Here is a 13,492-nt window from a genome sequence, read left to right as displayed (position 1 = left end):
CTGGAATTGGGAACCACTGATGTAGCCTATTGTAGTAATGTTGTCTCTGGTATTCTGGTCTGTGAGTGAGCATATATGCGTTCGGGGGCGTGGCTTTGGACGGCTATTGCAGGGAGGGTGGGACGTTCGTTTCAGTGCTATCAGGCTAAAGTTAGCATTTTCCAAGATCTCCTACTGCACCTTTAATTAAACACAAGACAAGGGAAAGGTCTTTATGTACTATCTTTAATAAACATCCATTACAGCAGTTATTAAAATATACCTCTCTCTACAGCTAAAAACAAACCCAGGCATAGGTCCATTTATTTTTTACAGGCACTAATTCTTGAGCTCTGTAAAGAGCATGTAAACCATTTAAAAACACTGAACATCAAAACTGTACTGCGATATTGCAGAAGTGCTGGAAGCTTGAGATGGAAGGTTCAAGATGATTCAAGATTCATTTTAAGTGTGGATTCTAATGCATAGTCATTCAAACACAAGGCTTGTTTTCAGGCACCTTGGCTCAGCAGCAAGAGCAAAAACAAATGTACACATATGAAGCAGCAGTTAAATAAGCAGCTCTAAAACAGCTTTAAAATGGAGGTCCATGATCTCTATACATTCTTACACTGTTCCGCTTTAATGCATCTGCTAAAAGGCAGAGTTGAAATAAAATCATTTTTCTACACCTCAGTCAAATGTTTCGTGGCAAATTTGCATGTGACCGAGAGAACCTGAGAGGACCCGCCTTCTAAAGGAACACGGGCTGATCTAGACCAGTCAGGAGACGGTACGTTGATGTCTGCATAGTCTTCAGATGAATCTGTTACAAATCAGAGAAAAACAATTATGACTACTTTAAAGTTGACACGATAGGTGCCACTATCTATTTTCTAAATGCATGTTATAGCTCTTATTGAGAAAAATTTGTCCAAGTAATTGGAATGTCATAACATCTTTTGAGTGTAAAAGACAAGACTCTTCTCTGGTGATGTATGGCGACTTCTCCAATCATTTAATCAGCTTGAACCCACCCCTGCAAGCTCAAGTTAATCTGTCTCCATTTTTGAGTGCAATGCTCACATCTCATAATCAGCAACCGATGCACAGAACCAAGTCAATGTCCTACATTTTTTATTTTTAGATTATCCGCTTTCTGACCCTCCACAGACAGCAATGCAACTACCACGTTCAAGGCCCAGAAAGATAGTAAGGACATCGTTAAAGTAGTCCATGTGACATCAGTGGTTCAACCTTCATTTTATGAAGCTACGAGAATACTTTTTGTGTGCAAAGAACACAAAAGTAATGCCTTTATTTAACAACTTCTTCTCTTCAGTGTTAGTCTTTGAAGCGCGTTTTGGAGAGTAACATGGGGCATACATGTGCTGCTGACGCAGGTGCTGGTGTCCTGACATTTTATCCAACCGGTCAGACTGTCCTACCAGGGCTTACTGCGCATGCACACATCAATATTGCATCCTTTTTCTCACACTGAACAATAATTACTGTATTTGCATTACTGTAAGGGGTAGGTTTAGGGTTGAGGTAGGTGTAGACATTAATAAAACACTATCTACTAGCTAGAACTATTTATTTATTGTTGGTTTCCGGCCGTAGCTGTATCCCTTCTAGCCACAACCGCGAATAACACATAATTACTGTACGGGTAGGTTTAGGGTTGGGGTAGGTGTAGACGTTAATAATCCATAATTTGAAAGCTAGAATTTTTCGTTGTCGAATTGTACTACCTACTGTTTTAATGGGAGGTAGCTAAATCTGACAGGGTAGCACAAATCGACAGAACACCTAGATACGCTGCACCTTGTTTACAAGCAGAAGACACACGCTGTACATGTCGTAAGCATGTCTGAAGATTTCAACAGAGAGGATGACTTCCAGCCTTACTTATTTGAGATGGACAATCTACGTCAGAATGCAACTTCAGCGTCAGCAGTACCACACACATACGGCATGGTACTCTCGTGAACATGCATTGAAGACTGACATGGAAGAGAAGAAAGTGTTGAATAAGGCCGTTATTTTTGTTTTCTTTGCGCACAAAAAGTATTCTCGTGGCTTCGAAAAATTACGGTTGACCCACTGCTGTCTCATGGACTATTTTATCAATGTCCTTACTACCTTTCTGGGCTATGAACGTGGTAGTCTATGCAGGGCTAGAAAGTTCTCAAATTTCATCAAAAATATCTTAATTTGTGTTCTGAAGATGGTTTAGAACGACATGAGAGTGAGTAATTAATGACAGAATTTTCATTTTTGGGTGAACTATCACTTAATGTACTATGTACTATGTAGACTTCAATAACCAGAAAAAATAAATACTATGATAGTTTTCACCAGTAAAAATCTTGATTCAAGTTTGTTTTGTTTCATGTAGCATGAACAGAAAAAAAAAAAAAAAACAAGATCCAAACCACATCCATATATAGTTTGAAATCTTATTAATAAATATATAGTTCAGTCATGAAAAGTCATATCCATCACCATGCTAAAATCTTCCGAGAGTTGTCATGATTGACACTGATTTTTTTTTTTTTTTTGGAAAGTGTAAAAGTCTGAATGGACAGATCTAATTTCATTAAGTTTTTAAATCATTCTTAAAGGGGTCATATGATGCGATTTCAAGTTTTCCTTTCTCTTTGGAGTGTTACAAGCTGATTGTGCATAGATAAGATCCCTGAAGTTGCAAAGACTAAAGTCTCAAAACCAAAGAGATATTCTTTATCAAAGTTAAGACTCTGCCACGCCCCCTAAAACGGCTCGTTCTAACACGCCCCCACATATCTACCTCACTATGTGGGAATATTAGCATAATGCCGCCCAAATGTTCACGCAAAGAAAGAAGGCGTGGTTTCAGTAACCGCAGTTAGTGTTGAAGCAGCTATGTCAGGGAGACGCTGTGTGTTTCTAGGTGAAAGCAAAAGCACTTTATTTGGCCTTCCGGAAGTAGATGCATTTAGGAATCTTTAAGATTACTTACAACAGAACAGCAATGCATTTTATGGACGACCGTTTCGTGAACCTAGGAGAGGAGGTAATTCTGACTTTGCTATGACAATCTGGCGCTTCTGAATCAGCTACTGTTTTGTTATTAGTTTAAGTATTTGCTATTGACTGTTCAAATGTGGAGTTTTGCGCATCGTGTGTGCGCGCGTGCGTGTGTGTGTGTGAGAGAGAGAGACAGGGTCACTCACAGTGGAGTCAGCTGTCTTAACCGTGGCTTGTGTACTGCAAACACATACCAGCTTCATCACTGTGTCTGTCACGTGACTCTGTTCCCCTTTCGGGCTCTGTCTTTACATTTATTTTGAAAGATGAAGCTCGCGATTATGGTAAGGGGCGTTACATTTCCGACGAGTGCTTGCGGTGTTCGGCCTATCACAATGCACTGGGTCAGCTGGCCAATCAGAGCAGACTGCGCTTGTCGGAAGGAGGGACTTTGTAGAAAACGAAGCGTTTGAGAGAGGCGGGGCATAGAGGACCTACAATAATGTACAGTATTTGAAAAATAATGTGTTTTTTGAACATTAAAGCATGTCAACATATTCTGTTACACCAAATACACAAAATAATGATCTTTAAAAAAGCATCATATGACCCCTTTAACATAGTATAAAGTGGGCAATATGTTTAAAGCAAAATACAATCCTCTTACCTCTCCTACAGCATTGGACAGGATCTGGATGATCTTCTCATGAGGTGTAGCTACGACACTCTGTCCATTGATCTCAATGATACGATGACCAACTCGAATGCCACCCCGCTCAGCTATTCCACCCCGCATTAAACTGCAAATCTATTGCAGAAATCACGTTGACGGAATGTCAGACGCTCAGTACAGTTTCACAAACATAGTGTTATAAAATAGTAGTAAACAGCAGCTTACAATCCCATCTTCCACGCTGAAGCCCAGCTGATACTTGGGGTCTGGACGCTTAATGATCGCATTGGTGACAGGTGGACAGTGAACGATGCTGAGCTTTATTATCAAAAGGTTCTTTAAATCCTAGAGAATATGATAAATCAACATTTTGGCACAAGATGCAGAGGAATTCGAAACTTTAGTTTTAATTTCTGGTTGGTCTTACTCGTATGATACTTTGGCAGGTGGCAATGGGGAGGCCCACCAGACTGGTGCCATTAACGGACATGATGCGATCGCCAATGCTCAGCTTTCCAGAACGTTCTGCAGGGCCGCCGTGTAGCAGATTGGCTACTACCACAGTCGGCAAGATGGAGCCCCAGCCAGACTCCACGATCGCGAGGCCTAATATCTCTCCAGGCTTTTTTGTTATGCACACCTGAAAATAAAAAGAGGTGAATGGGTTTCTTCATGCTATCTAGCCATAGCATTGAAAGCAACAACTTTCAGCACAGATCCACATAGAGGGGAAGACATCCTTACCTCTCGAATGTTTTCAGACCGAGAAAAGTGAACCAGGTCTCCGTTATAAAGTTCTTGAGTGCCGAGGTAATCGCTGTACTCGCCTGGCCTCAGATCGCTAGCTTTTATTCCGTTAGCGTACAGAAACTGTTGATATGCAACACCAAAAGCCTGACTGATGGCCTGTGCGATGATCTGAGCCTAAAGAAGACACCAATAAGAGTAAGAAACTATGAAATGTAGATCAAATAATACCCCAAAAGGCATATTTCTAAGTAAATGCATAATAAAACCCCTATAATAATGATAATGGAAGCTTTTTACTTTATCCACTGCAAACCAAATCTTTATCGAGGTGGACATCACACAGAAACATCTGCAGAAAACACTCACATCCTCTGAAGAAAACACGTGGCAGATCATCCAGCACTTCTTCGGTGGTGCTGCAGAGCTAGCCGTCGAGTCTGCTGATTTGTGATTGGCTGGCTTCCTGCGGGCCATCAAAACTATAATGTTCCCAATGTCTGCGATGTATGAAATCATTTGCAGAGCATGGTCCATCATGGCCTCCTGGAAGCATGAGAGAAATCAGCCACACATCAAAGAAGACAGCACTCACATCAAAAAACTTAAGAAGGACTGTCAGGTTTGTAATTTGTCTAACCTGTGTGTCAGCACTCAGTACTTTGATTCTCTGTGTAGAAATGAACAGATCAACCTCTGTCGTAGGCTGAGACTCTCCTTCAGGTGCCTAGATAGACATGCAAATATATCAAATGGTGTATTAGCCATGTTAAAACTGACAAACTAGATTTGTAGAATTTCTAAAGAAAATATGAGTAAAGGTTTCTCGTGTAAAACTCGTCACCATAATGAAAGAGTGTGGGCTGTTCCTTAGTGGTCCAAGCCAAACTTTTTTTAACAGGTTGAAAATTAAAAACCATCATTCCAAGTCATTCCAAACTCATACGACTCATATCTTCGAAACACAAAATAAGATATTACACAAATTAAGAAACCTAAGTGGTTTCTGTCAATCCTTTAAAGTCCAGGTAACCAAAACTTTGAAGATCCAAAATGTCATACAGGCATTGTTACATGAATCTGTATGAACTGAGCAGTTTAATTTAAGTCTCTTGAAGAGAAATAAACACTGTATATGATTAACAGATTTAATTCAGGCTTTCATTCACATTAAAACACACATATATAGACTTAATCAAACATGGGAGATTGTGCATTCATTATTAGATGAAGGCCTGTTTGGGAAGATACAATGTTTCTTAATATGTAGCCCTGCAAATAAAGGATTTGTAAATACGAAAATCTATACGAGAGTCTGTATGTGGAATTTTCTTTTTTACGTGATGATAACATCCACCTAAAATCGTTTGTGCTTTACTTCCCTTCTGGTGCCCCCATAGGTTTTTTTTTTTTTTTGAGTACCAGATGCACTTTAGGACAACACTTTTTTTATTTTCATATGGATTCATGTTACAACACCTTTATAACCTTTTTGGATATTTTAAGTTAGTCATTTTGGTTACCTGGACTTACTTTGGACTTTCTTTTACTTTTAAAATTGTTGTTAAACAATACAATACATGTTAAATTATTCAATTATTATTTATTTTAAATTTATAACAGTGGCTCAACTGGGCATGCAGATATAATCCTTATTGTTGATTCCTGTCATTATACTTGACAGAATTTTGTTAAATTTGCTTATTTATAAATAAATAATATTCTTCCACCTTGATGCGATCCACAGCTTCCTGCGCCTGAGCCATCCGGGCATTGGTGGAGGGATTTTTCTCAGACTGTAATTGTGTAGATCCGAGATACTTAGCTCCAAAGATCACCCCATCCAGGAGGTCTTCAGGATCACATGGTCCAGGCACTTAGAACAACAAAAAAATTACATTATCAACTATATCACAAGAGCTGTGAAAGCACAACTTGTAAATACTTCTACACTGAACTTCATACCATTCTTATAAGCTGGCTGTGTCTCAGCTTCCTGTTAAAAGACAAAGGAAAATGAATGACATCACATAAATAACTTAACTCTTTGGTTCCATTGCTGTTTCATTCAACTCAGAAAGTCAGAATATCCTACTTTCACTTTGGAAAAGCACATTAAAAATATCAACATAAAAATAACAACATCACACATGATGCTGAAGATTACGTGATAAAATCTGATCTGATTACAGGTGCAGAAACATATGGAAACCTGTTTCCTGTTTCACAGAATAAAATAAAATAAAATAAGATAATTGGACCTTTTTATCTCACAATTCTAACTTTATTTAAACTCCAAGTTTACATATTAAATATTGAGATAACATATCGTCATTCAGACTTTTTTTCTCAGAAAAGAGATATAAATTCTGAATTGCAAGAAAAAAAGTCAGAATTATGAGACATTAATTGTGAGAAACTTGAAATTGCAGTTGGAATTTTGTGCAATAGATATGCAACTCTGAGAACTTATTTCTGTGAATTGCGAAAATAAAGTCAGAATGTGAGATAAAAAGTCGCAATTCCCGATATTGTTTTATTCCACAGCAGAAATGGACTTCCATAGAAATAACGGTGTAAACTGCGTTAAATGAGCTTTTCTGTCAAGCAGTGGGACACTTCTATGGTGAATGATGTTAAGCAGTAATTTCCCGCATTTGCCTTCAATGGAACACAGCCTAACTAACTACAATCAAAAAGGACTAAAATCTCACCAGATTGTTGTTTGGAGAGCTGGACTGATCCGCGCTCAGGCCTTCAGACGGCGTCCACTGATCCTCCTCTGTGATTCCTGAGACCAGCAGCTCATCCTGCAGGTGTCTGTGCCAAGCATCCTCGCTGTGAGATATGGAGATCATCTCATCTGCATCACTGCTCTGCCTTCTGAGTCCTGACTGATGTCTGGGGGTCACCAAGAGTGTGTGAACAAACAGTGGGGCAGTTCTGGGTTCTTCAGGCTCTGGCTCCTCTAGCAGCTGTAGTAGATCTTTCTGATACTCATGTGAAAAGAGCAAAGCCTCAGGGATGTTTCTATCTGCATCTGCACATGCTGACTGGACATTGAACTCAAGCTCTTGCAAGGAGGAAGCAGCGGCCTCCGCTGGAGTATACGAATTATGCGGAGCGCCCTGATTGGCTAATTCATCAGGTGTGCAGTGGGCAGGATTAGTTGGTGATGGATGAAAAAGATGGAGCTGAGTGAGGAGACTTTGAATGTGCGAGTGGTCAATATCATGTTTCCCACTTTTTTCTTCAATTTTCTCTCTTTTCATTTCTTGATTCCTCAATTTTCTATCTCTGTCCTCGACATAATTCTCTTTTGTTTCTCGCTGCTCGTCCTGCTGTTGAAAAACACGAATTTCAGGCTTGTTCTCACACATTTCTTGAGCCAAAAGCTCTTCGGTTTTGTCAGAAGCTTCGCTGGAGTCCTGAGCTCCGTAATCACTTACTGCAGACACTGTGTCTTCATTCAACTCCGTGTTGAAAGATCCAGAAGCCTCAAAATCTCCCACCGAAGAGCTTTCAAGTTCTACAACTGCACCGGCCTCGCTGGAAGAGTCGGACCTCCAGTCCAGTGGTGGGGGCTCGATGGGGTTATAGGAATCTAGATCCTCCAACTCAGGGCTCTGCCAATTTTCACTGTGTGAATTTGAGAATTCAGGAGGGTTAATTGAGTAATCAGAACCATTAGGAGTCCAATTTGCATCAGGTTGGGAATTCTGTGCTGACTCCAAACCTCCATTGTAGAGAAAATCATCTGCCATTACTGCTGGTACTCTTTGCCTCATCCAGTGACTTCTCGGCTTCCCTTAAGTAAGACGCTTAATAACCATTCATCTTCAAGAAGAGCCCTGATCCATGTAAAATGACCTAAATAACAGATTATTAAAGTGTAAGATTAAAGCAAAGTAGAGCTGTGTGTCATCAGCATAGCAAATGTAAGAGAAACCATGTGCCTGTATGATGGGTCCCAGTGATGTAGTGTAGGCTATATGGAGAAGAGGAGGGGTCCAATAACTGATCCCTGAGGAACCCCAGTGACCAGTTGATGTGCTTTTCTAGTGACTATACGTACTGTTCCGGCAAAATATTTCATCATACAATCTCAATCTTCATTATTATTATTTTCCCCATTTTATAATTATAGTCAAGTCATCAAAAGCATGACAAAATACACATGGTAGTATGAGAATCCGAAAACTATTAATACCATTGTATATGAATGCGGTATTCATTGCTTAGTTCCCTTCAAAGTATCAAGCAATCACTGTACCATGGAACAATCACAGTACTTTTTGGTGAAGTAAATTTATAGCGTGGTCTACAAAGATAAGATGCAGATAATGAGATTTGTGTGCGTAAGTAGATGGTTCAAAGAGCAGCATGCCACTGTTTATACATACAAGCATCATGAGAGAGCAACAAGTAGAAATTAGATTTTTGTGAACACATGATCCAAACACACAAAAACGAAAGATCTGTAAATTAACTTTAGTGTTGTTTAATATAACAGCTTACCTTTTATCTAGATCTTCATCAATAACTAATCATCAGTCTCAAGCAAATCCTGGCAGTCGCTTAAAAGGCTGGAGATTGGAGCCGGTCAAAAGGATGTTGTGTCTTAGTGAGACATTCCTACAAACCAACGGGATTCATTTTGTACAGAACGGAGAACTTTTATCCGGTTTTCACTGTGTTATCGTGCGACTCCACAAAACTTCAACGTAGTTCAGAACATTTGCACTGCGCATGCGCACCAGGTCAAGACATGACTAATCCATCGTGTCATCAAACGAGGTGAGCAGAATGTCTATTTAAATCGTTATAAAAATGACTCTAAAAATATAAATGCGAAATTAAAGGCTTTTCACATTTGGAAGAATCATTGAAAAAAATAATACTTTATTTTGCAATTACGCGTGAAACATTTACAAATTATTAGTATACATTTTCACAAATCCATTCATCTATATACAATTATATTAATTTATTTTTTAATTATTCACCTGTGTAGAATTTGACAAAATTCCTAAATACAGATTTATCAGTTAGCCTGTATAAATGGCACACTATTAAACATAATAATTAATTATTACATAACACATAATTATTACAGACATGAAATCAACACTGCCACTGTTTTGTAAGAGTAAAGCCATCCAATGATGCTCTAGGAACATGCTCCTTGTCAGTGAAGAAATTCATAAAGTCATTACTATTAAACTGTGAGGGAATATTTAGATCGGGTGGTGTCTGGATTTGTTCATATAGCCACTGTGCTAAATAAAAATCTTGTATTTAATGAAGCTGAAGTATTATACGCTGTATTAGAGAAGATAGTGCCCATGTTGCTAGTCATTTCGTCTAGTTTATGTGTACTTATTGGTACACAGAGCAGTTGAGATAAATCAGGCAGGTTATTTGTGAATCCATCTTAGTGGCTGGAATAATAGTTCTGCCCGGACGATAACGCGGAGTCATATAGTTAATATCAGTAATATGCAGCATGCACGATACAAGGAAATGGTCAGTAACATCATCACTTTGAGGTACGATATCTATATCAGTAAGATCAATTCCATGCGATATAATTAAATCTAGCATATGATTAAAACGATGAGTGTGCCCGGTGTTTATTAGGTCAGTAAACGCAAGTCCTAATGCATCATTTGTATTATCAATGTAAATGTTAAAATCTCCAACAATTAGCACTTTATCAACAGTAACCAATAGGTCTGAGAGGAAATCTGCAAATTTGCAAGTCCTTGATCACCAGAGCTGATCGGTAGAAGGCCTATCAGTGAGGAGGTCGTTCCCATCAGTCCCACCAGCCATGGAGGAAACCGTCCAGCCCACAGAAATCCAGGCAGCATCCAATGAATGGCATTGCCGAGATCTGCCAAACTGCTCAGGATACTGAACACTTCCCCTCGGATCTGCCTCCGGAGCGCAGCTTCCTGAGAAATGCTTCCTCCCTGATAATCAGACACAAAGAGCCAATCTGTGTTTGTGCAGTGAATATGGAAACATTAACATTTAGACCTAAGCGTCACACTTTTAAAAATTAACACCCACCTGCTCTCAGCTGAACCTGACCTTTGACACGTCTGCGCTTTTCTCTTAAGAAACAGGATGGACCTAATGGATCTAAACACAAAGACTTTTGCTGTTTACCAAAAACAAACACAAATTGCACAGTACAGGGTTATTAGTGTTAACTACAACTAAAATCTAAAACCTCATTTTCATTTTCGTTAGTTTAACATAAAAGTAATATTGAAATAAAATTTCAGTGCATCCGAAATCACATGCTGAGTAGGTACTACATTTGTTAAAACATTTATTTAAAAAAATTATATGTTCAATAAAGTGTTTGTTTGCAATAAAATTATATGTTCAATAAAGCCTGGACTAGTATGCCAGTCCAGGCATACTATATAAACACATGTTGGCCTTGCTATTTGACCGAAGGTCAGTTGCGTCACTTTCCTGAATTCTCCTACTCACTTTTGGCCTTATGGGATAAGTGTCCACTGGATGTGTACTTCAGGATTACAGTGGAAGTGGATCATCTGGATCATCTACATACCAGTGCTATTTTAGTATAACTGAGATACTATTGTAACTTTTATTACTATTTTTAAGTCATTTTTATATTTTACGTTTTCATTTTAATTTAGAAGTTTTTTGTGTGTGTTTTTGTTATATATATATATATATTTTTTTTTTTTTCATGTCTATATAGTTTTAATTATTTTTTTAATTTGAGTTATTCTAATAAACTAAATGAAAATGTATGTCACCTTGGAAACTAGTTGAAAAAAAAAAATTACATTTATTTTATCTCAGTTAATGTTTATTTTAGGTTCAACTTTTAATTAACTATAATAACCCTCAGACATACTACTGTGCGTTCCAAATGGGATATATCGCCCTCCGAAGAGCACTTCGGAGTGAAAACAATCATGGCCGCCATATTGAAGGGTCGTTCCAAACTGAAGTGCTCAAAACTGGCCACTTCAAAGGGCCGTTCAGAACGAAGGAATTCAAAGGGTACAACTGATGGACACTTCGGGCTCCCATGATCCTTTGCATGATGACGGCGCCTCCGTGTGGGCACGGGATGATGACGCAGAAGGGCACTTCAAGAAACAGTTGTTTGGTCCCCTACACCCTTCAACCCTTCAAAGCGTGGGCACGGGATGATGATGCAGAACGGCACGTCAAGAAACAGTTGTTTGGTCCCCTACACCCTTCAACCCTTCAAAGCTCTCACTCCTGGAGGGTAAACCCTTTGAAGGGATTAGGACATAGGGATGAGCCCTTGCGAATGGAACGCAGGGCTACTTGTACTACAACAGCTTTTTGCCTACTATATAGGAGGCATAATAGGAGGCAGGGTTAGTAATTCTATAACAAATATTTAAACTTAATTAGTGGATTTTATTTCATAACTTTTCTTTATTTTACATTATCTTAACAAAAAACTTTATTTCCAGGTTTAAATGAAAAAAAAAATGTTTACTAAGATCCTTCTATTATCTATTGAAACCCACAATAATATTTAAAATATTAGTAAGCTTAATATATATATATATATATATATATATATATAATCATTTATTGGGTTCTTTCAGTTGGGAGGTGGCTGTCCCAAACCCCAACCCCTAAATTTTAACTTATGAAAATTATATTTAAATATTTTTTTTCCCATTGCTGTTTTCAAAAGCATATTTTGGATTCTTTTAAAAAAGTGAAGTTCAAAAAAGTACTTATTTTATTTTTTCTTTGTAGATTATGAAACTTTTTATGTAAAAAAAAGTGTCCAGCACTTTCATGTTTCGTGTGCTCACTCCACTCTCTGCCTTTACCCGAGTATGTTGAGGATGAGTGATAAGCCCCACAGGCCAGTGCTCAGCACCCACCACCTGTAAGATTTGGTTTTGATGAGCTCTGCATCTGCCGCCCAGGCGATGTGCTCGCAGGATCATAACTGATCAGCTACATTATTCAGAATTGACATCCAGCGCACCAAAGCATCCTCCTCCTGAGAAAAAAAGCCATTAAATAAGACTCTCCTTCAAAACTCCAAGTGTTACATTTAAACAGAGCCATCCTGTGTCCTCACCGAGGCTCCTAACCCATAGCTGGTGGAGTACGTCAGCATGGACAGGTCATCAAAGCGAGTTTTTTGGCCAGTGTAGAGTAGGGCTTGTTGTTTGTCATTTCTCCGATCACAAATTTTATGTTTACGCGGCGCGATGCAACGCGTAAAAAGACAGTATAAGTCATTACAATCCATAATTATGTCCCCACTGGATGCAGCGAATGCCTCGTTTATAATGGGTTTTCATGTTTTTGAATCATCGCTCCGGCCTGACAGGGCATCACAGTATGTTAAGGGGAGTACGCTTGAGGTATTCAGCCAATCACAACGCACTGGATAGCTGGCCAATCACAGCACACCTCGCTTTTTCAGACTGATGAGCTTTGTAAAAATGAAGCGTTTCAGAAAGGCGGGGCATAGAGGAGAAACAATAATGTACAGTATGTGGCTGTCTCATGTAATCGCTCAATCAGTGTTTCAGCCGCGCAAAGACGTCAATATAACGTCTTGTAAACAATGTCACATAACTTCACATTTACCTCAGAAAAAGCATATATGGTGACCATAAACTCATTAGTCAGATAGAATTTTAGCATTTTGCTAAATATATGCACCAAATAACATATTCATTATACATTTTACTGTTCTTCAATGTTTAATTTATGTTTGAATAAATCCATCAAGTTTTTATGACAGCCACCATTATGTTTATATTTAAAAAAAAAAAAACGAATTGAAGTAGAAACATTATTATGTAATTGTAACTTTATTATTTTAAAAACGTCATTAACCCTTAAATGCATGAATGTTTCACCAATCATTATTACATATTCGGGTCTTTAGTGACCCGGACCTATATATCTAGCGCACTTCCACAGTACATTCAGCATCTGCCTCATATTCACGATCTCAACTATATTCTCAAAACTATCGTTTTCAATGACTTCATATTCAATATTTTGATCACTGGCAGC

At 38.5% G+C, this 13,492-nt stretch overlaps 1 protein-coding gene and 1 long non-coding RNA gene across 3 annotated transcripts; both read right to left on the bottom strand.

Annotated features, from left to right (window-relative positions):
- Window positions 1-208: 208 nt before the first annotated feature.
- Window positions 209-9,154, bottom strand: LOC107750992 (amyloid beta A4 precursor protein-binding family A member 3-like). 2 transcript variants are annotated; one of them, XM_016566561.1, is made up of 12 exons: window positions 8,930-9,154; window positions 7,861-8,281; window positions 7,126-7,752; window positions 6,377-6,407; window positions 6,142-6,287; window positions 5,052-5,138; window positions 4,781-4,957; window positions 4,409-4,588; window positions 4,092-4,304; window positions 3,890-4,009; window positions 3,659-3,799; window positions 209-805 (listed from the first exon to the last, which is right to left on the bottom strand). In XM_016566561.1, the coding sequence occupies exons 2-12, from the start codon at window positions 8,197-8,199 to the stop codon at window positions 734-736; spliced, it is 2,133 nt and encodes a 710-aa protein (XP_016422047.1). In that variant the 5' UTR covers window positions 8,200-8,281; window positions 8,930-9,154; the 3' UTR covers window positions 209-733. The 2 variants fall into 2 exon arrangements, with proteins under 2 accessions (XP_016422047.1, XP_016422046.1); XM_016566560.1 differs by having other exon boundaries at window positions 7,126-8,281.
- Window positions 9,155-10,119: 965 nt separating this feature from the next.
- Window positions 10,120-12,451, bottom strand: LOC107751001 (uncharacterized). Its single transcript, XR_001641200.1, has 3 exons — window positions 12,283-12,451; window positions 10,487-10,558; window positions 10,120-10,386 (listed from the first exon to the last, which is right to left on the bottom strand). It is a non-coding gene; the product is annotated as an uncharacterized LOC107751001 (long non-coding RNA).
- Between the last annotated feature and the right edge of the window lie 1,041 nt (window positions 12,452-13,492).

Source organism: Sinocyclocheilus rhinocerous, unplaced genomic scaffold (genome assembly GCF_001515625.1).
Source record: "Sinocyclocheilus rhinocerous isolate Xijiao unplaced genomic scaffold, SAMN03320098_v1.1 scaffold1864, whole genome shotgun sequence".
NCBI classification, from domain to species: domain Eukaryota; kingdom Metazoa; phylum Chordata; class Actinopteri; order Cypriniformes; family Cyprinidae; genus Sinocyclocheilus; species Sinocyclocheilus rhinocerous.
The sequence above is the reverse complement of the archived record's forward strand: the minus strand, read 5'-3'. Positions and strand labels throughout refer to the sequence as shown.

What these genes read in the sequence shown, in the direction of transcription:
- LOC107750992 (XM_016566560.1), bottom strand. Translation starts at nt 8,199, where the DNA reads ATGAGGCAAAGAGTACCAGCAGTAATGGCAGATGATTTTCTCTACAAT. An exon ending in GCTCTCCAAACAACAATCTG is followed by an intron (nt 6,408 to 7,125) that starts GTGAGATTTTAG and finishes GTCTTTTAACAG; the next exon opens with GAAGCTGAGACACAGCCAGC. An exon ending in CCTGCCAAAGTATCATACGA is followed by an intron (nt 4,010 to 4,091) that starts GTAAGACCAACC and finishes CATATTCTCTAG; the next exon opens with GATTTAAAGAACCTTTTGAT.